Here is a 20,150-nt window from a genome sequence, read left to right on the forward strand (position 1 = left end):
ACTGACCCAATCCCTGAGCAGGCTGGATGTTAGGACTTTGATTTATTTTGCATCAGTTGCAATGTCAAGTTGACAAGAGTGGTTTCCTTCATCTCCAGCTGATGATGAACTGCTTAACTTTGGCGTTGTCTGGAGGGCTGGAACTGGAGAAGGTCCACCTGTGGCACTGGTCTGGAATTACTACATGTCTGCCGATACTTACCACCACGTTCTGCGGTCACCCGTAAGTGATGTAAAGATGCAGTGCACCCATTTTGCTTATTTGGCCCTTAAAATAAGAACATCTCATAGATATATTGTACGTGGGATAATATTGCAATGTATTCATTTTCCTTTCTTATGAAAGGAAAGTCATGAAGGGTGCTTGAATTCCAGTCACAGAGTCCTACTGTTCAGAGGAATACATGAGGAGCGTTTGTAGGCCAAGATTCATTCAGAACCTAGCTATCCTCTGGCAGAGCATTTTTGTGCTGTCCATTTGAATGTTTGGACAGCAGTGAGCACATCTAGAAATGACAAGGAATGGCAGGTGAAAGTCCTGTTTGAAAATGGCAATCTCCTGAGACGAGTGCAGTTGAAATATGATTTGATATCAGATAGCACAGGGCAAATTGTGTTGTATTTGAATCCCCGTGGTGTCTGCCAGGTGCATAATGTTCAGCCACAGGAAGGGGAAGTCAACCAATGTACCAGATCAGTAAAGCAATCAATATCCATGAGGGTAGCTTTGGAATGGCCTGTTATTGAACTGACTGGAAAAATTAGAGTCATTAGTGACATCAGATGAATGAGAAGCAGACAATGACTTTCAAGTGTAAGTTAAGTTGCATCATGTTACTCTTTATTATTTTAAAAATCAAGACTCGTGCTTCCAATATACTTCAACTTCTGGGCACAGCCAGTAAGCCAGATAAATGTGGCCTACAAACAAGCAAACATCATCGTGGTCACTTGTTATACAGTGGTAAGTTTTTTTTTCTTCAAAAATACATTACAAGTTATTTCTTTAAAAAGTACCCTATAAAATTAATTTGGGCTTAACTCTAAAAACATACTGAGAATAATCTCCATATATTGCTGTTCTCTTTGTTCATTTTTAAATTAGGTTGGATTAAGTGGCTACCTGTCTTACATCAAATCTGTTCCAAGAGATATCCTTGCTGCTCTACCTCCAAGTCTTGTAACAGATGGAATATTTTTGATATCCCTCATTTCAAGTTTCCCACTGATCATTTTACCCTGTCGCCAAGCCATTAACACACTCCTCTTTGAACAGCAGGTCAGTGTATCAAACAAATGCAAGAAGAATGATTACCATTAATGGACATTAATGGACTGTAATGGATCTGTGTTAATATTAATATTTAGGTTAATGTTAAACTATAGTTCCTATAAATATGTCTTTGGTAATGTAGTAGGTTTGGAACAGGGTTACTCATTCAGAAGTGAGGTCATCTTTTGGAGTCGTGAAGTCTGCAAGCCAGAGGTTGGTCACATTGTTTCCAAGAAACTGGAGCTGGCAACTGTTGTACATTCCAGTAAATGGTCACATGATTTACTAGAATTGTGACTGATCTCATTGATGATGTAATGCCACATGATTTTGCAAAATCTTTTGGCAAATTCAGACATTTTGAGGCAGCTCAGGTCAAGATCCTGTGGAACATATAGGAGCTGGACCCTTGTGAAAAACAGGGTTGAATTGCAGTAACTGGAATAGGGGCTGTTATGTGTTACTCCTAATAAAAGGGAATACAAAAATAAGTTGATTTCAAAAAGGATACCACTTTCCAACTGCTTTTCATAAATTAAAGAGTGCAGCCTCATCATGGAAGGAAACTCTGACACTTAAAAAGATAAGAGGGAGATGGAGATCACTGGTGTGAGAGATTAAGAAGAAATCTATTCCTGAAAGACAGCACACCAAGAGACTTGTGAGTTTGAAGAGATCTGAAAATATAATGGTTAAAAGTGCTTCATAATTATTTCCGAACTGTGATATAAAAGGATCCTGGAGTCAACAAGATGTTTGAAACTGGACTTTAAAATTGACTTTCATTTTGTACACACACACACACACACACACACACACACACACATTCTTACATTTGCACATAATAGAGTTAAATTTAGAGTTAAGTAAGAAATGTTATGTTATTAATAGTTTAATTAAAAACTATTTTGAATTCACCACTGTCCGGTGAATCTTCCATTGCTGTTCCTTTGTTAGTACTAATAAGATTTTATTAGTTCATAACAATAATAATTGAGGAGGAGTGAGGGGTGATCTTATGAAGGGATGCAAGGAATCTTGGGAACAAAGCATTTTGATGCAACATGAACCTAACCTACCATAACAATAGCCTATGGTTAGTTACAGACCTATCCTGTTACTGTAATTTGTTTGGCAAGTATGTAGCAGGCACCATTGCCCTGATGCAAATTTTATATTCTCATACCTTTCAGACCATCCCACCCAAATACCTTGAAGTCTAATTGGTGCAATTCCACCATAAACTGATTACATTCAATGTTAAATTGTGTATAATTTTTAATTATAATTTTTCAGTACTTTGGTGAAATTCCCTTAGTTTAGAGGGATGGAAGCTTAGAGCACAGAAACAGTTTCTTTATCCCACTGAGTGCACATTATCAAGCTAATCTTACAGAAATCCCATTTTATTTTCCTATGGGCCCATGAATTAAGCCCCCAGATTCTACCACTCAACAACATATTGGGGGAAATTTACACTGGCCAATTAATATAACCATATAACCATATAAACGTTTATAGCACAGAAACAACCCATGTCGGCCCTTTAAGTCTGTACCGGTTCACTTGAACAACTCCACTAGCTTCTCCGCAAAAGGCTTTCTTCATGATGCCATTGGTGTGTACTTCAGAATTGATTTCACTTTTGGACATAGAGAAATGTAAAGTACATTTATGCTTGATACTATATGCTAGTGTCCATGTATTTGAGATGTGAGATGTGAAATGAAACTATAATACCCAGAAGAATACTATGGGAAACTCCACGAGCTAACCACTGCACAAACTCCACTCACTAACATCCCTTAACAAAATGGCTTGGATATGGATTGTATTGGATATTAATTAAGTAAGTAAGCATCCAGGCAAGGTAACAAAGAAGAAATTAAAGCTGTATCAATTCTGAGAGGAATAGAAAAATTTTACATAAAGATATATTTTGAAATAAAAATGAGAAAGAAAATAACGGTTAATTCCTTCACTGAACTTTCTCTCCCCTCCACTTATCCTTTTAAACTACTTCTTCTCATCAAATTTTGGACATATGAACCAAAGGCTGAGGATTTTCTGGCTGTGACCAGGCTCCTGCATTCAGCGATTGCCTGCCTCTTACGTTTGCCCTTATTTTAATGCAAACCCTGACTTCTGGAAGCCATCAAGACCCTATCCTTCTGGGCATGAATCCCACCTTGTGATGAGGCTTGAACTCAACCAAAACACAGAATCGCTCTGTTCTGGATAGGGTGAAGGTGGCAATTTGTACCGGAATCTCCGGAACATCGATTCAATATACAATCTTTAAAGGAATATATACTGGAACTCAAAAGTGAAATATTTAATATTGCACACTTGACAATGAAATGATGTGGAGTGGAGACTTGTATGGCTAATATTTTACATTTACGAATTGGAATTCAGGAGAAAATTGCCAGTTGTAATTGTATCTGTGTGAAACTAAAGCTCCAAAAAGAAAGAATCTTTTGTAAAGACATGCATTATCAAATAAAATATTTGTGTATTGCCCCAATGAGGAGATAAGTGATCACATTAATCCGTTTGTCTAAGCTGCAGAAGGGTCCTCCAAAAGCTGGTTTTGTTCAGATTCACCATCTCTCATAAGATGTGAACAAGCCATTTGGTATGTGCTAATTTCACATCTGTGCTGTGATTTATTCAATTTCTGAATGTATTAGTAAATATTTTTGTCACCAAAGGTAATTATTGATATCTTGGTTGTATATTTTACAGAAAGAGGACGGCACTTTCTCAGTGAGTGGAGATATGCCCTTTCATCGACATGTAACCTGCACAGTACTGATAGTTTACTGCACTATGGTAATGGGTGTTCTTGCGCCAAATGGTATGTACTACAGTAATGTGAGAACTTCAAAACATTAGTGCAGGCAACTATTGTGTTCTCTCTCCTTTCTCCATGATGTCTGCTCTGGCTCAATCGCTAGTACTCTGCGTTAATGAATGTTTAATTTAAAATTCACACTGAAGAGTTGCACACACACTCTGAGACTGGTGCCCCAGGAGAGTGCAGTACTGTTGGAGACGCTGCCTTGATTAGGCATTAAATTGAATGATGTCTGGTTTTTTTTTTAGGTGGGCTTGGAAGATCACATGACACTATTTTGAGAGTGAAGGAGTTATCTCTGGAGTCCTGATCAATATTTATTACTTAATCAATATCAAGAAAACTAATGACCTTGATCTGGTACCATTAAAGTAGTGTTTGTAACACTCTCTGTCGGTAAATTGACTGCCGCATTTCCTTTATTACACCGGTGACTGAATGTAAAAGTGCTAGGGGTATGGGATGTCATAAAAAATGTTTTACCAATGCAATTTCTTGTGTTGCATTATTTTTGTGAATTCATCTCTCAACAATCTTTTAATAATAAAGTGATTAGGGGGATGTTATGTCAAGGAGAGTTCTAAAGGCAGAGACCCCATTATTAAAAAAAAACAATTGACCGGTTGGAGAATGGAGAGTGAGTAACATAAAATATGGCCCTTCTCAGATAATCTGTTCCCAGCGACATTTTATGGAGGAACATTGGTATTAACAGGAAGGACAGGGATAATTCCTATGCACTTCTTTAAAGTCATGCTGGGGGATTTTCCACACCCATCTGACAAAGCAGACAGAGTCTTGGTTTAATGTCTTAACTGAAAAGACTTTTAGAATGTCATACTCCCTCCTGACAGCATCAATACGATTAAATGTGGTACTGAAATAGTTTACAGAGGCCGCAAGGCCCATTACCGTTCCTGGATTCTGAGGAACTGCAGACCTCGTGAACTTGTCCTTGGCATTCGTCCCAATCATGTAATAAATAAAGGGACACCTGTTTTATTTTTAACGGAGAGGGTATAGGTGGCTTTTCAAATGAAGTAAATATGCTACATGCTTCATTGTGCCTACTTAACTATTTCTTTTAAACATGTGCTCTTTAATAAATGATCTATCATGAGGTGTTGGTGCATCCCTTTCCAAAGTCAGGGGCATCATGATTTAGCTTGCATCAAGTCTAGAACTTTGCAATAACTGGGATTTATGTCTGACCCTCAGTCTACTCTCCAGTGCACAATATAAAACCCCCAGTAACCGGCACCTAGAGAGATTGGTAAATGCCAGATAAGTGAATTTTCCAGTTGCATGAGATTAAGTGTTGCATGATTGGCAAACTAACCACTAGAGGCGTCAGTTTTAAACTTCTGCCATTTTTTAACCTATTTATTTTCTGACTTTTTTTTGCCGGTTGCTTGAGACTGCTGGTTATTGAATTCTGGATAACGGGGATTTTACTGTGTGCGTATATATTTTTATATACGCATGTGCACTGTATAGTCATAATTTGTTCTGAAAAGAATGTGCCTCCCTGGCAGGGGTTGATTTTGATTCTAAGTGCGAGAGAAATATGTGCATTGTGAGGAGACCCTTTTTTCCCCCAAAGCCAGTGCCATGATCTGGAATGGACCGACTGAAAGAACGTGTGGAAGCAAATTAAATCGTAACTTTCAAAAAGGGAGTGGATAATTAAATTGCACATTTACGATGAAGGACATTTATTTCATTCAGCTGGCATTGACACAATGGACTGTTTCAGTTACTTCTGAGCCTTTAGGATTCTTCTAAAATCTAATATGCAGTACTTGCTTTTCCCTTTACTTCCATGTAAAGCCATGAAAGAAAATACTTCAACTAAAGCTTGAACTATGCCACAGATGAAAGAAAGGCCGAGGATGAGAATAATCTCCAGCCTGCCGGTTGCCAATAGATTTCTTGCCGTATGCCTGATTGTGTTTTGTCTTTCAGTGCACAGTACGTTGGCAGTGATGGGAACCACCACGGCAAGTGTCATCTGTTTTATTTCTCCATCAGCTATTTATGCAAAACTCCATAAAGATACCTTGAGAGGAAGAGTAAGTATGATCTCATTTCTTTCAGTTAGTTCATGTTCATCAATATAGTCTTAGGTTCCACCTTTGCATCATAAATCATTATTTTTATTTTAGCAGAACTACTTCTTGAGGTAAAAGTTGTAGGTTTTCTTCTGCAGGAAAACAGAGAAGAAAATTGGGTCTAAGAAGGAAAAAAAATGGGGATGGGTAGATTCCGGATAAACAAATTTTCCAGTTGCTTGAGATTGTGTGTTGCATAATTGGTGAACAAACAGCAAGGGGTTCCAATTTTAAACCCATTTTTTTATCTATTCATTTTCCACTTTTATTTTGCCAGCTGTTTGAAGCTGCCAGTTGATTAAATTCCAGATAACAGGTGTTTAACTTCTCTAACAATCTAAGTACTGTAAAGAGCTTTGGGCTTTCTGTAGAAGGATGTGAATGGATGATAAATAAATGTAAGTTTTATATAAATCACAAAGGTAAGTTCTTTTCTTTATTTTAAAGCATAATAATGCAACAGTTCTTTCAAGATCAAGGCCTACTGACAGCAGATGGAAGTCGCAGCAAGGAAAACATAAGGCCCTTTTATACTGCAAAACCATGGTACTCCCTCAGGCTGACAACTTCTGACAGAGCTGTCATTGGTGGGGTGACGGGGCTGTTGGGATGGAGCAGGGCGGCGGGATTGGTGTGGGGCTGATAGGGTGGAGATAGGGTGAGAGGAAGGGAGAATGGAAGAGAGCGGGAGGGGATGAGGCGGGAGGGAATTGAAGCAGGAAGGGAACGGGAGTGGCAGAGCTGTCAGGCACCAGAGATGTCAGGCTACAGGGCAGGGGGGCTGTCAGGCACCGAGTGGCAGGGCTTTCGCAGGGTGGCTGCTACTGTGCTACGCATCTTGCCCCCTTTTGCCCTGGGAAATCGGCGTGCTGCACTGGGCTACATGAAAGGACAGCTGGATCAGCCTTTTCTGTCCTTGGCATAAACAGTAAATCCGCCTTTTTTTGATGAGGCTTTTGTGCATCAAAACCCCCAAGGAAAAGCATTTAAGTTCTATCCATGACCTCTGTCAGTCCTACAACATTCTCTTCTGATTTCTCCACTCCAATTAATAGTAAGTAAGACAGTTGAAAATGTTACACCATGGAACCTAGAATTCAGATGGAGAGGGAGGGAGAGAGAGAGAGAGATGGGATAAAAGGAAATTAAAAATCAGTGGATGGAGAAATTGGAATGTAGGTTATAGGATTGGTGATTGTTATAGAGACAGGTGTTGGTTAAAGTCATAAAGAATTTTCACAAGAAAAAAAATCTGCAGTAGAAAGACTGAGAAAGGAAGCAGATGTCTTGCCAAGAGCTGACCTAAAAATGAAATGTAGCAGACCATTGATGCTATATTTCAGGACTCCCAAACTCTCTGAAATGCTTCCTGTGAGCGATATGAATACAGCCATATGCCTCTTAATGAAATTCTGTTTTTGCAGATAGTTCTGGGAGTAGGAATCCTTCTCCTGTTCATCCGTGCATCCAGTATCTCTGAGTTAACTGAAGTAGAGTTCCTCCAGCAACCAATTCGTAAATCCTTGGGGGCAGAAGGAATAGGAAATGCAAATCTAACCAACAGGACCAAAGGTAAGAAACTTGTCCAGTTTTTAATGTTTCTATTTGGATGGATTTCCGTAAGTCAATCATGAAACTCAAACTTAAATGAAAAGCTCCAGGCATCGCAGGCAGTTGGGACTAGCAGAGAAATGGCTGAAATTGATTTTGGAAGACTCATCACCATATTCTTAACCTCAATGGACAATAATCCTGAGTGCTCCCTCAATCACTTACAGGAAAAATGAAATAAAACTAAGATGCTGGAAATCAGAAACAAAACAAGATGCTGGTAACACTCAACAGGTCGGGCAGCACTTGTGGAACGAGACAACCCGTACTTAAAAATATGCTTGGGTCGCACTGGCAATGCATTATTTATTGGTCATCTCTGTGTGCCCTGAGGACACATAGAATCATCTACACAGGATGGAATTGTAGTTATAGGTGGGCCAATCTTGCTAAAGTGATTTGATAAGTAATGAGAGATGTAGGTCAAATATGATGGCATAATATGGGTCAGGCAGTCTGTGGGTTATGAATAAGATCCATTCCTAGGTCTGTCTTTAAAGTGAATTTGTAGCTGTTGGATAAGAACTGTTCTTTAACCTAGAGGTGCTGGGCTTCTGTGCTTCTACATAAAGGTAGCAACAAGAGGCGGTCACGAGCAGGATCTTTTTGAGGCAGCATCTCGCGCGGATATCTTCGATGCACGGGAGGTCAGTGCCTGTGATGGGTTTGGATACATTTGCCACTTTCTCCAATCTTCTGCATTCCTGGGTACTTGAGTTGCCATGCCAGTCCGTGATCTAACCAGTCAGTATATTTTCTGCAGTACACCTGCAGAAGTTTGATGGAATATTTGAAGACCTGTCCTCGGACTTCTGGGAAAGTAGAGGCATTGGTGTGCCTTCTTCTTTGACATGTTGGCTCCAGACGAGGTCCTATCAATCAAGAACATTTCTTCAGCCTCCCCTTCCTAAAGTCCACAATAATATTTTGTAACAGTTCCACAACTTTCATTGTCTTTTTTTTTTACTGCTGATGACAAAAACAATTTCACGGCCACCCAGTGGGATTTGAGGCTTGGCTTCTGGCTGGCAGTTGAGCGAATAATCAACAGAATAATATAACATACAGAAGTCCAGTTACTCCCCAAGGCATTTAGAACTTCATAAGTGGGCAACCCCAAAAACAATCCAGCTATTGCACACTTTTGGTGGAATGGCAGGAAACTAAGGCACAGGTTGAAGATCCAAAGTCTTTGGAAAAACCTAGCGGAGAATGAAGGTCAAAAATATCCCTGAATCTCTTGGAATCATTGAGATTCCAAATCTTGTGAAACTAAGGACAGCCAGTGAGTAGACAATGAGGCCAGAGCCCCCAGTTAATGCAGAATTGCTTCACTGGGACAACTGCAGGCCAAGTTCTGTCCAAAATGTTGAGGTTTTACATGGCAGTGGTGAGACATCACTGTGGGATTCTCATTGAGAAAAAGATATTCTGACATGGGATCGGGCTCAAAGGAGGTTCTGGAATGATTCTGGGAATGAAAGGGTTAACGTATGACGTGCACTTGACAGCTCTGCCTGTATTTGTTGGAATTTAGGAGAATGGGGGGGATGACATTGAAACATTTTGAATGTTGATAGGCCTGGTCAGAGTAGATGGAGAAAGATCGTTTCCCATAATGGGAGAGACTAGGACAAGAAGGCACAACTTCAGAATTGAAGGGTGGCAGTTTAGAACAGAAATGTATGAGGATTTCTTCAGCTGGAGGGTGGTAAATCTCTAGAATTTGTTATTACAGTGGAGACCAGGTCATTGGGTGTATTTAAGACAGATAGTGATAGATTCCTGATTAGCCGGGGCATCAAAGGTTATGGGGAAAAGGCTGGGGAGTGAGGCTGAGTGGGAAAATGGATCAGCTCATGCCTAAATGGTAGAGCAGACTCAATGGGCTTAATAGCCTATTTAATTATTTTTTTAAATTTAAACATAAAGCACTGTAACAGGAGGCCATTTTGGCCCATGAGTCCCTGCCACCCAATTTACACCCCGTTGACCTACACCCCCGGTACGTTTTTGAAGGGTGGTAGAAAACCAGAGCCCCTGGAGAAAACACATGCAGACACAGGGAGAATGTACAAACTCTAACCCCGATCTGGTTCCGATTGCTGGCGCTGTAAAGGCTTTGTACTAACTGCTGTGCCAAATGTACCATCCAAACTGAGGCCATTCCTATGTCTTATGGTCAAAAGAGGAACTACCCAGGATGGTCAGTAATGGGAAAGAAAACAGAGACTTGACAAGAAAAGCCTCTACCAACTCTTACTAAAGCCTCTGGAAAATCAGTCCACCAGACTCTCCTCATCACTGATGCTTTAAAGTTATTTATTCAATCTGACCTCCCAAATTTACTTGGGTGGCACAGTTAGGGCAGTGCCAGTGCACACTAGCATAATGCCAATGACCCGGGTTTGAATCCGGTCCTGTCTGTAAGGAGTTGGTACATTCTTCCCGTGTCTGGGTTTGTTTCCTTCAGGTGCTCCCATCCTTGATAAAATGTATGCGGGTTGTAGGTTAATTGGGGTAATTGGATGGCACAGGCTCATGGAGCGGAAAGGCCTGTTACTGTGCTGTATGTCTAAATTTAAATATACCATTTTGTGGCACTCATTATTCAGATACTTGAGGATATAATGAGGAATTTCACAGAGAATCGTACTGGTTTATTTATCTCTGGTTATCATCAGGCATTATTATCTTTGTAGTGCACAGCCATAACAATTACTCCCCGACTTATGACTGTAATTGAGACCGAAGGATTGGTTCTATCTTGAAATGGATGTAAGTCGGAATTTTGCCTGTGTATGTGGAGTACTGAAGTCTTAAAGCAAGCTTTTAAATCAAATGTTGTATTTGACCAACTATAACAGGGATACAGGGCATGTAAGAGCCAAAATGTGCATACTTACTTGGTTAGTCGGCATCAATGGGCTGGGGGCGGCCACTTTGATTCTGGTGCATATGTGCGAGTCTTCAGTTAGCACGAGAGTTAAGCGCCCTGACAATATTGAATTCGCGCCCTTAACTCTCACGCATCCACCAAATGAACTTCAATACATGAACCCATCACGCATGTACCAGCTGAAGACTCGCACATGCACGTGGGAATCAAGATGGCCGACTAACTAAGTAAATAAGCACATTTTGGGTCATATATGCCCTGTATTCCCTGTTTTAGTTTGTCAAATACAACATAAATGGTATAAATTTTATATATATTTTAAAAAAAGAAGTTCAGTTGTACATGTGGATAGATGAACATCACGTAGGTCGCAAGTCAGGGATTACCTGTAGTTACAGAATATTGGTTAAGACATTAGTTTCTGAAATAGCATTAAAATGCATGTAATTCACAACGTATTTCAATTATAACTTGGGAATTTCCATGATGAAGATTGATCAAGGTTTCTCGAGCAAAGAATTTGAAATAGTGTACGAGTTCAGATTTATTTTGGGGGTGACTATTCAACAAAATAGAGATACTGAATGACCTATCGCTCTCCTGTTTTAGTCAGTAAAGCCTTCAGCTTTTTATTAAAACAAATGCAATTTCTTTGTTGATCCGCTTTCCAATTAGCCATTTATTGTTTCCAGCTGTGACATTGTCTGAAAACTGGTATAGAATTTCTGAGCTAGGTAAATGATGTATGTTACGGAGATTGAGTTGCCCCTGTCCTTGTGCCCCACCATGAGAGCAGATTCAGGAGGATTTTCACAAATCTGTAATGGTGAATCTCAGATATTAATGCACCTACTCCTCGTATTCCAGTCAGGATTTATTCTCCAGGTGTTTAAAGTTTTGATTTAACTACGGTACATAAAGAGTGGAAAATGGCTGAGATTAGGTTACAGAGCTGCAACTTGCTCAAGCAATTTGGATCAAATCAAAAAGGGATAAAGAGAAAGTGGGGCTTTCAGCCTAAATGTCTGGCAGATGTTTATTTGAATATGCCAGTTTTCAAATGCTGAGGAAAATAAAATTTGCCACTTGCTCAGTGGAAAGGTTAGGTCATGGTTACAGATGGGAACATAAAACTTCCACTGCACAACAACAGACTGAGTGATCAGTCAAACAATGACTTAATCACATTCTTCATTACCACGCACAGGATAAATTGTACCTGGTCTCGCAAAGTACCTTTCAGGGTTAGCGCAACGCCTTTACAATCCCCGCGATCGGGACCGGACCAGGGTTTGAATCTTGTGCTGTCTGTAAAGAATTTGTACGTTCTCCCCGTGTCTGTGTGGGTTTCCTCCGGGGGCTTTGGCTTCCTCCCACTGTTCAAAACCTACTGGGGGTGTACGTTTAATGGGGTGTAAATTGGGTGGCACGGCCTCGTGGGCTGAAATGTCCCATTACCCTGCTGTATGTCTAAATGTAAAAAAAATAATCTTTTCTGAGAGCTGAACTTGATGTAATTTGATTAATACTTGTGTTGTATTTCCTTGTCCAGCTCTTGATCCATTTCACAAGTTTCTCAAGGATCAGCAAAAGCTTGGCCTTAATTCAATATAGGCATTTCACGGGAATTTGGATTCTATATCCTGTTTGGTCTATTTTCTTGCTATTGTAAAGGCATTTATACGTCCAATAAATAGCAAGACAAACCTTGAAATTCTACATACAGGGAGGTGGGATCAAATATAGAGGACATCATTCCTCCAATGCAGCCAATCACTGAGGTCTGTGGTGATTCTACCAGCCCAGAACAGCAACAATAAACCACTTCTCAAAGTGCTTGCTTTTGGAGATTAGTTGTCCATTTTTTTTCAGGTGGTCATTGTGCTGAATGCTGCAATTCATTTATAGCTCCTGCAGTCATCAAACAACTTGTGGCACATGATTAACGACAGAGTTTCATGTGAGATTGGAGGTTCATGATTTAAAACACAGGGCTATCAATTCCAAAGCAGACCACGGCCCCTTCACTCTGTTAGGGTTAGGATTAGGGTGTGTGAATAAAAGCAACAGATCCCTGAATTAGAAAGGAAGGACAGGACTACAATTTGTTGCAGCTACAGCATCTCTTTATAAAAATGTTAAATTTAGACATAACAAGCCCTTTTGGCCCACGAGCCCATGCTGCCCAATTAATCTACAAGCCCTGGTACGTTTTGAAGGGTGGGAGGAAGCTAGAGGAAACCCAATACAGCATTAGGAAAGAGCTACTAAGAGCTACACAGCAGCAGGTTATCATCACAGCCACATTTAAAGGATAAATTATAAATGAGAGACAATACAGGACTGGCTTTTGACTCGCAATTTCCTTCTAATGGTTTATTTGCTACCTGGGATTCCTACTTTTCACAGAGCACTGCAACCAGCTAAAAGACCCTGTCAATCATTATCTGAGGACTGACTTGGCTCTCTGTCCATTCGCCTCCTCGTGTTAAATTCCCACTCCCTAGTCTCAACCTCCCACTTTCTGAAACTTCTTCTAGGCATAACATTTTTGAGAATTCTGCATATTTTGAATTCCTTCTTCCCACCATTAAACCGTCCTGTGGTGCTAAACCCTGGATGACATTTTGATTTTTATTCACATTCCCTTTTTAAAGATGCACCAGTGTGTTCCTGGCCTTTGTTCCGAGCTTCCAGGTATCAGTATTGTACAATACATCTTGGAAAATTTATAAATGCAAATTGCTGTTAAAATATGTTGAAAATCCAGGATGTCATCATCTTTTGAGCAGCGTCTGGCCTCAATTTTATTTGTGGAGCTTGCAAAGAAACCTGAAAAATATTACCTAATGTAGTTAAGATCCTCAATGGCACAACAAAGATTCCAATCAATGGGTGAATTGGGTCAGCCTCCTTCCCCTATCTATGCCAAATGGACTTACCGATCCTTCTTTCCAAAGAGAGCTCAGATAACTTAAAGCGCAGGAACTGAGCCTTCCAGTCTCATTTGCTTTGTCCCATCCCTCGCAGCACACTGAACCATTTTATCGACATATTTTCACAGGAGGCAGCCCAGAGTGTCAACTGGGAAAGAGCAAACCTTCTTCCTGTACAAACAGGTGCATGTATAGGGCTTCCAATGTGACTGTTTTTAGAGAGGCAGGCGTACGGCTGTAACTGTACCAAATTACTCATTGCTCTACTTGCACTCCTTTCACGCACCCAGGCACCAAAATGGAATGTTACCCTTATCTCTGTATCTAGATTATGAGAACAGTTTGAATCTGAGTTTCAGAAACTGCAGGAGGGAGATTTTTGTTGACATTCTACAAATAGTTAATTCTTTAGAAAATTAAGGGACAAAGAAAGATTTTGATTTTATAGTTCAACGTCTACAGGTGCTGTGACTTTCTTGCGTACACTTTTGCATTAATTTTATTTAAATTTCATCTTTAAAATTTTGACATACAGCACGGTAACAGGCCATTTCAGCCCACGCCGTCCAATCTACACCAAGTTAACCTACTCTCCTGGTACGTTTTGAACGGTGGGAGGAAACTGGAGCCCCTGGGGAAAACCCGCGCAGACACGGAGAGAACGTACAAACTCCTTACAGACAGTGTGGGATTCGAACCCTTGTCCTGATTACTGGCGCTGTAAATGCATTGTGCTATCCACTACGCCAACCGTGCCACCATTTATACTGCATCTTTCATAACCAGACACTTCCTGATCACATTACAGTCACTAAAATCATTGCAAGTCCATCTGGCATATCAAGTTCCCACAAATAACACATTGATTCTATTTTCTTATGGCCAGATATATTTTGCACAGGGCTTCAAGAAAATTATGCTTTGATGGTGCAGTAAGTTATTTTACATGAACATTACATGGTAAAAGGGGCCGACGTTTAATGTATCATCTAAAATGAACACCCACAATGGTGCAGAAGGACTACATTGAAGGTTTATGTGCTCAAATTTTGTGCTGGGCCTTGAACACAAAACTCATTTCTGTTTAAACCTTTATTTTCCGCAATTGTTTTAGCAGATGAGGGTGTGGTGGAACACCACCGGCCTACTGCAGGGGGCAACCTCTGTACCTGCAAGAGTGTAAGGGGACAGGACAACACCTGGCCAACTTTCAATCAGTCGGCCTGAAAGGATCAAGCCCCATCTGGTCAGGTGTCAATCACCCTCCGGGCTATAAGCCTGCACCGGCCTCCTGAAGCTCACTCAGAGTTACTGTAGCTACAGCCAGCCTGGCACTATGGAAGTCTTTATGGATTAAAGCCAGTTGTACAGTCTTTACCTTGTGTGTGTCTGATTCTGGCTAACAGCGGACCACAATTTAATCCACAAAATTTTCCCACGGCTGCTATGGAAAAACTCCTGAGCGCAGGGAGCCTTGAAGTCGACCCACGCCACCTGGAATCCCAGACATGCTTCGAGATCTGGCAGCACGCGGTCAAGGCAATCATCGAGGCACACGAAGGCGGCATCCTGGACTCAGGTCAGAAGAGGTTGGTCCTACTCCGGTCAAAGCTGGGTCTCCACGCCTTCCAGGCAACCAAAGGCTGCTCAACGTACCAGAGCGCAATGGACACTCTCAAGAACTTGTACAAGCCCCCCATGAATGCGGTCTGTGAAAGGTACCTCCTCAACACCTGAGCCCAGCAACCCGGGGAAATGGCTGAGTCTTACCTGGGACACTTGCGAGAGTGACCTGACCGTGTCTGGCTGAACCCGGGGAAGGTGCAGAGGAGGTTGAGAGGCTGATCTGGGACACTTCGTCTGAGGGTATGCTCGGGGGCCATCCGGCAGATGCTGCTGGAAGACGATATCTACGCCCTAACCAAGACTGTGGAAGTGGTCCAAACCCTGGAAGCAGCAGCCCTGCACATCGAAGCCTTCAATTCCAGGTTCCCGCAGGCTCCCTCATGGCCCTCTCACACTGCAGCTTCAGCCCCAGACTGAGCTGGGGAGGAGATCGTCGCTGCGGCAGGTGCCTGGCGCCCTTGTAAGTCCTGTCGGTCCTGGTGTGGGTCAGATCGACAATCGCGCCAAAGCTGCCCAGCTAGGAACCAGTATTGTTCCTGATGCGGCAAGAAAGGCCACTTTGCAAAAGTGTGCCTCTCAAAACCAGCCGGCAGCTCAGCAGCCCTCTGTGACCTCCCCACTTCCTCGGCGGACCCCCCACATGCGAGTGCCGGGTGACACCATTGTCCCGCGATTACTTCCGCCTTCCCCGACTTCAATGGTGCAACATCCGGCCCCACCAATGACTGTCGCAGCATGTGCCCCGAGCACCTGCACCAGCCCCTGTCCTCGCCAGCGCGGCTTGCTGAGAACTACAGTGATGTCACTTCTGGCTGAAGTAAAAACATCACTGCCGCCGGCCACGATGACGTCATTTCCCCCAGCACAATGGACATGGCTGGGGAAGGAGGCCAGCCACACAGCGGGCCCCCACGTGTCACTGCCATCTCGGGCCAGCCAGCAGCCAACACGGAGGGCTCCTGACGACGTTGAGAATGAAGTGGTCAACACGGGCGATTACTAGGCTGCCCTACCGACACTCCACACGCCTCCAGGTGCCATCAGCTTCCACACACCGTACCCCACGACCAACGTCGACGTGGTCAACATGTGCATGACCAGGCTGCCCTACCGACACTCCCCATGTCTCCGGAAGCCATAAATCGTTGCACACAGCTGGAGAGCGATGACTCCGACTCCAAGACGGTCCAGGGACATCCCCCACGACCTCAGGCACTCGATGATGGACGTGCAAGTCAACGGGCAGGTAACGAAGAGCCTGTTCGACAGTGGCAGCACCGAGAGCTTCATTCATCCAAGTGAAGCCCACTCCCTGAGATTAAAAGTCCACACCACCACCTGCTCGATCGCCCTCACCCCCAAGGATAAGACTGTTGGTACGCTCGGGTGCTGCTTGGCCAATATAACTGTGGGAGGGGAGACTTACACAGGGTTCAGGCTCCTGGTCATGCCCAAACTCTGTGCCCCAATCTTCCTGGGCCTAGATTTCCAGTGCCACCTGCAGAGTCTCACCCTTGCCTTTGGGGGGGGCCCAACCTTCACTCACATTACACAGCACACCATCTTACCAGCTCTGGTCAACCTGTGGCCTCTCCACACTGTGCATCACCCCACTAGCACTCTTCCCACATTTTGCGCTAGGCTGCAAGCTGATCGCCGCCAGAAGTAGGCACTATTGTGCCACAGACAGAGATTTCATCAAGGCGGACACCTGGCAGAAGGCGTCAGAGAGCCCAATAACAGCTCTTGGAGAGCCCAAGTCCTGGTGGTCAAAGGGGGAAGTAAGCAGAGGATGGTCGTGGATTAGAGCCAGACCATTAACCGGTATACCCAGCTGGATACCTATCCCCTGCCAAGGATCGCCGGCATGGTCAATGAGATAGCCCACTACTGGGTTTTCTCCACGATTAACATGAAGTCGGCATATCACCAAATCCCCATCCACCCGAAGGACAAACCCTACACCGCCTTTGAGGTGGACGGATGCCTGTACCAGTTCCGCTGAGTTCCCTTTGGGGTCAAGAACAGGGTCTCCATTTTCCAGTGGGAGATGAATCACATGGTAGACCGACACAAGCTGAAAGCGACATCCGCATACCTGGATAACTTCAGTATCTGCGGCCATGACCAGCAGGACCATGATGCTAACCTGGAGAGATTCCTCCAGATGGCTGGGGAGCTGAACCTCACTTACAACAAGGAGAAGTGTGTTTTTAGCACCTCCTGCCTCGCCATCCCGGGGTACATCGTGGCCCATGGAGTCATCGGCTCAGATCCAGAAAGGATGCATCTATTAATGGAGTTACCCCTCTCCCTCATGCTAAAGGCCCTCCGCAGGTGCCTTGGCCTGTTCTCTTATTACTCGCAGTGGGTCCCTCGCTTCTCAGACTATGTCCCCCCACTGGCCCAAGCTATAACTTTTCCCCTCCTACCCGAGGTGCAGGCAGCCTTCATCCTCATCAGGCAAAACATCACAGATGCCACGATGCAGGTTGTGGATGAGGACTCCCCCTTCCAGGTGGACAGCGATGCCTCGGAGATGGCCCTCGCTGCTACTCTCAACCAAGGGGGGGCACTGCTTTCTTCTCCAGGACCCTCCACGGCTCCGAGTTAGGGCACTCCGCCATTGAAAAGGAGGCCCAGGCGATTGTGGAAACGGTCCGCCACTGGTGTCACTACCTGGCAGACAGGAGATTCACCCTCCTCATGGACCAGTGGGCTATTGCGTTCATGTTTAACACTACCCACAAGAGCAAGATCAATAACAACAAAATCCCGCACTGGACAGTCGAGCTGGCAACCTACAGCTACGACATACAGTACCGCCCCGGGAAGTTTAACGATGCCCTCTCTTGCACCTGCGCATCTATGGATGATGACAGGCTGCAGACATTGCATGAGTCCCTCTGCCTTCTGGGTGTCACCAGGTTGTACCATTTCATGAAGTCTTGAAACTTGCTGTACATCATCAAGGACGTCAGGGACATGACCAAGGCCTGTCGGGTCCGCGCAGAGTGTAAACCCCAGTTCTTCCGCCTGCCCCAGTCGTTTAAAGGCAACTCAGCCTTTCAAATGCCTCGGCATAGACTTCAAAGGGCCCCTGCCTTCCACGAACTGAAACATCTTCTTACTCATGGTAGTGAACAAGTATTCACACTTCCCTTTCGCTATTCCTTGCCCAGACACCTCCATGGCCACCATCGTCAGGGCCCTGGGGCAGATTTTCACCATGTTTGGCTACCCCGCCTTCATTTACAGAGACTGGGGGGTCTAGTTTCATGAGTGACGAGCTGCACCAGTACCTGACGGCAAGGGGCATCCCGACTAGTCGCACAACGAGCTGTAACCCGAGAGGCAATGGGCAAGTGGAACGCAAGAACAGGGTGGTCTGGAAGGCAGTCCTCCTGGCTCAGGTCGAAAGGGTGGGCCGTTGAGTACTGGCAGGACGCCCTGCCCGAGGCGCTCCATGCCATTAGGTCACTGCTGTGCACAGCTACCAACGAGACCCCTCACGAAAGTCTGTTCTCATTCCCCAGGAGGTCGGTGACTGGAATGTCCCTCCCAGCATGGCTCACATCCCCGGGACAGGTGCAACTGCGTAAGCACGCATAGACACACAAGGCCGAAGCCCTGGTCGAGCAGGTTTTCCTCCATGCAAACCATAACTACGCTTATGTTAGATTCGACAGTGGCAGGGAAGACATCGTCTCATCCAGGGATCTGGCACCAGCAGGAGCACTCCACCCTCTAGCCCAGGAAGACGCTGACCGGGCATACATCCCCGACCCCAGGCAACTATGAGGCACACAGGACCTCTGACCACCAGGGGCCTGTTTTAGCCTTGGGAGACGAACCTACCCCCCACCCATCCAATACAACCCCCATATATAGACCCCAGCCCCCTCACCCGGCCACCCCTCCGCGCGGCACCACACCAGCCACACACACCCCTGCCGCCAGCCCCCCCACTTCCCCTCCGACCAGTGACCAGGAGCCAGTTCTACGACGGTCACAGAGACCCTGGCGGCTGCCGGTTCATCTCAACCTGTAAATATTGTTTGTATATAGTGGGTGTGATTCCTTGTTACTGCCCCCACTGGGACAATTTTAAAGAAGGGGGTGAATGTGGTGGTACACCACCGGCCTACTGCAGGGGGCAACCTCTGTACCTGCAGGAGTGTAAGGGGACAGGACAACACCTGGCCGACTGTCAATGAGTCAGCCTGAAGGGATCAAGCCCCACCCAGTCTGGTGTCAATCACCCTCCGGGATATAAGCCTGCGCCAGCCTCCCGAAGCTCACTCAGAGTTACTGCAGCTACAGCCAGCCTGGCTCTGTGGAAGGCTTTGTGGATTAAAGCCTGTTGTACAGTCTTTACCTTGTCTGTGTCTGATTCTGGCTAACAGTGCACCATAATAACGGGGATTTTTATCAGATGAGGGAAAATGATAGAGGGTTAATCAGGAGAGAGTCTCCTGGACTATGTGTGCTTTAAAGTGACAAGATGTAGAGCTCGTCGAAAGAACCAAAGACTTGTTGATCCAAACCAAGGCTTTTATTAGCAAAAGACCGGAGCTCTTCACAGGTGGCCGACCAGTCCGGAATGATCTGACCTGGCTAGGGACACAACCCTTTAAGGCCCAGACAGTAGGTGTGGCTTAGCTCTCAGCCAATCGCTGTAAGCACAGTCTAGATACAGTAACTATATACATTGGTGATAGGTCTGTACTATCACACAAGACTTCATAGAATCTGAATTCAATGCTGAGGGGAATTTCCTCTGCCAGTACACATTGTGCCATCACCTCTGATGAGCCAGTCATGGTGCTATAGG

The 20,150-nt window shown here is 44.2% G+C and overlaps 1 protein-coding gene across 7 annotated transcripts in view; it reads left to right on the top strand.

The window, feature by feature from the left end:
• LOC138747596 (putative sodium-coupled neutral amino acid transporter 10) overlaps positions 1–20,150 on the top strand; it is a 49,908-nt gene that overhangs the window by 20,804 nt on the left and 8,954 nt on the right. For 3 of the 7 annotated variants that reach the window (XM_069906970.1, XM_069906969.1, XM_069906971.1), the window contains 8 exons: positions 99–223; positions 862–964; positions 1,106–1,279; positions 4,022–4,133; positions 6,099–6,205; positions 6,692–6,790; positions 7,669–7,816; positions 14,805–15,032. In XM_069906970.1, the coding sequence (XP_069763071.1) occupies positions 99–223; positions 862–964; positions 1,106–1,279; positions 4,022–4,133; positions 6,099–6,205; positions 6,692–6,790; positions 7,669–7,816; positions 14,805–14,917 (981 nt within the window). In that variant the 3' untranslated portion in view covers positions 14,918–15,032. Of the gene's footprint in view, positions 1–98; positions 224–861; positions 965–1,105; positions 1,280–4,021; positions 4,134–6,098; positions 6,206–6,691; positions 6,791–7,668; positions 7,817–14,804; positions 15,034–20,150 lie in introns of those variants that run through there. The other 4 variants (XM_069906965.1, XM_069906966.1, XM_069906967.1 and 1 more) reach the window with 4 other exon arrangements.

The sequence above is a fragment of the Narcine bancroftii genome, chromosome 12, assembly GCF_036971445.1.
Source record: "Narcine bancroftii isolate sNarBan1 chromosome 12, sNarBan1.hap1, whole genome shotgun sequence".
Taxonomy (NCBI): domain Eukaryota; kingdom Metazoa; phylum Chordata; class Chondrichthyes; order Torpediniformes; family Narcinidae; genus Narcine; species Narcine bancroftii.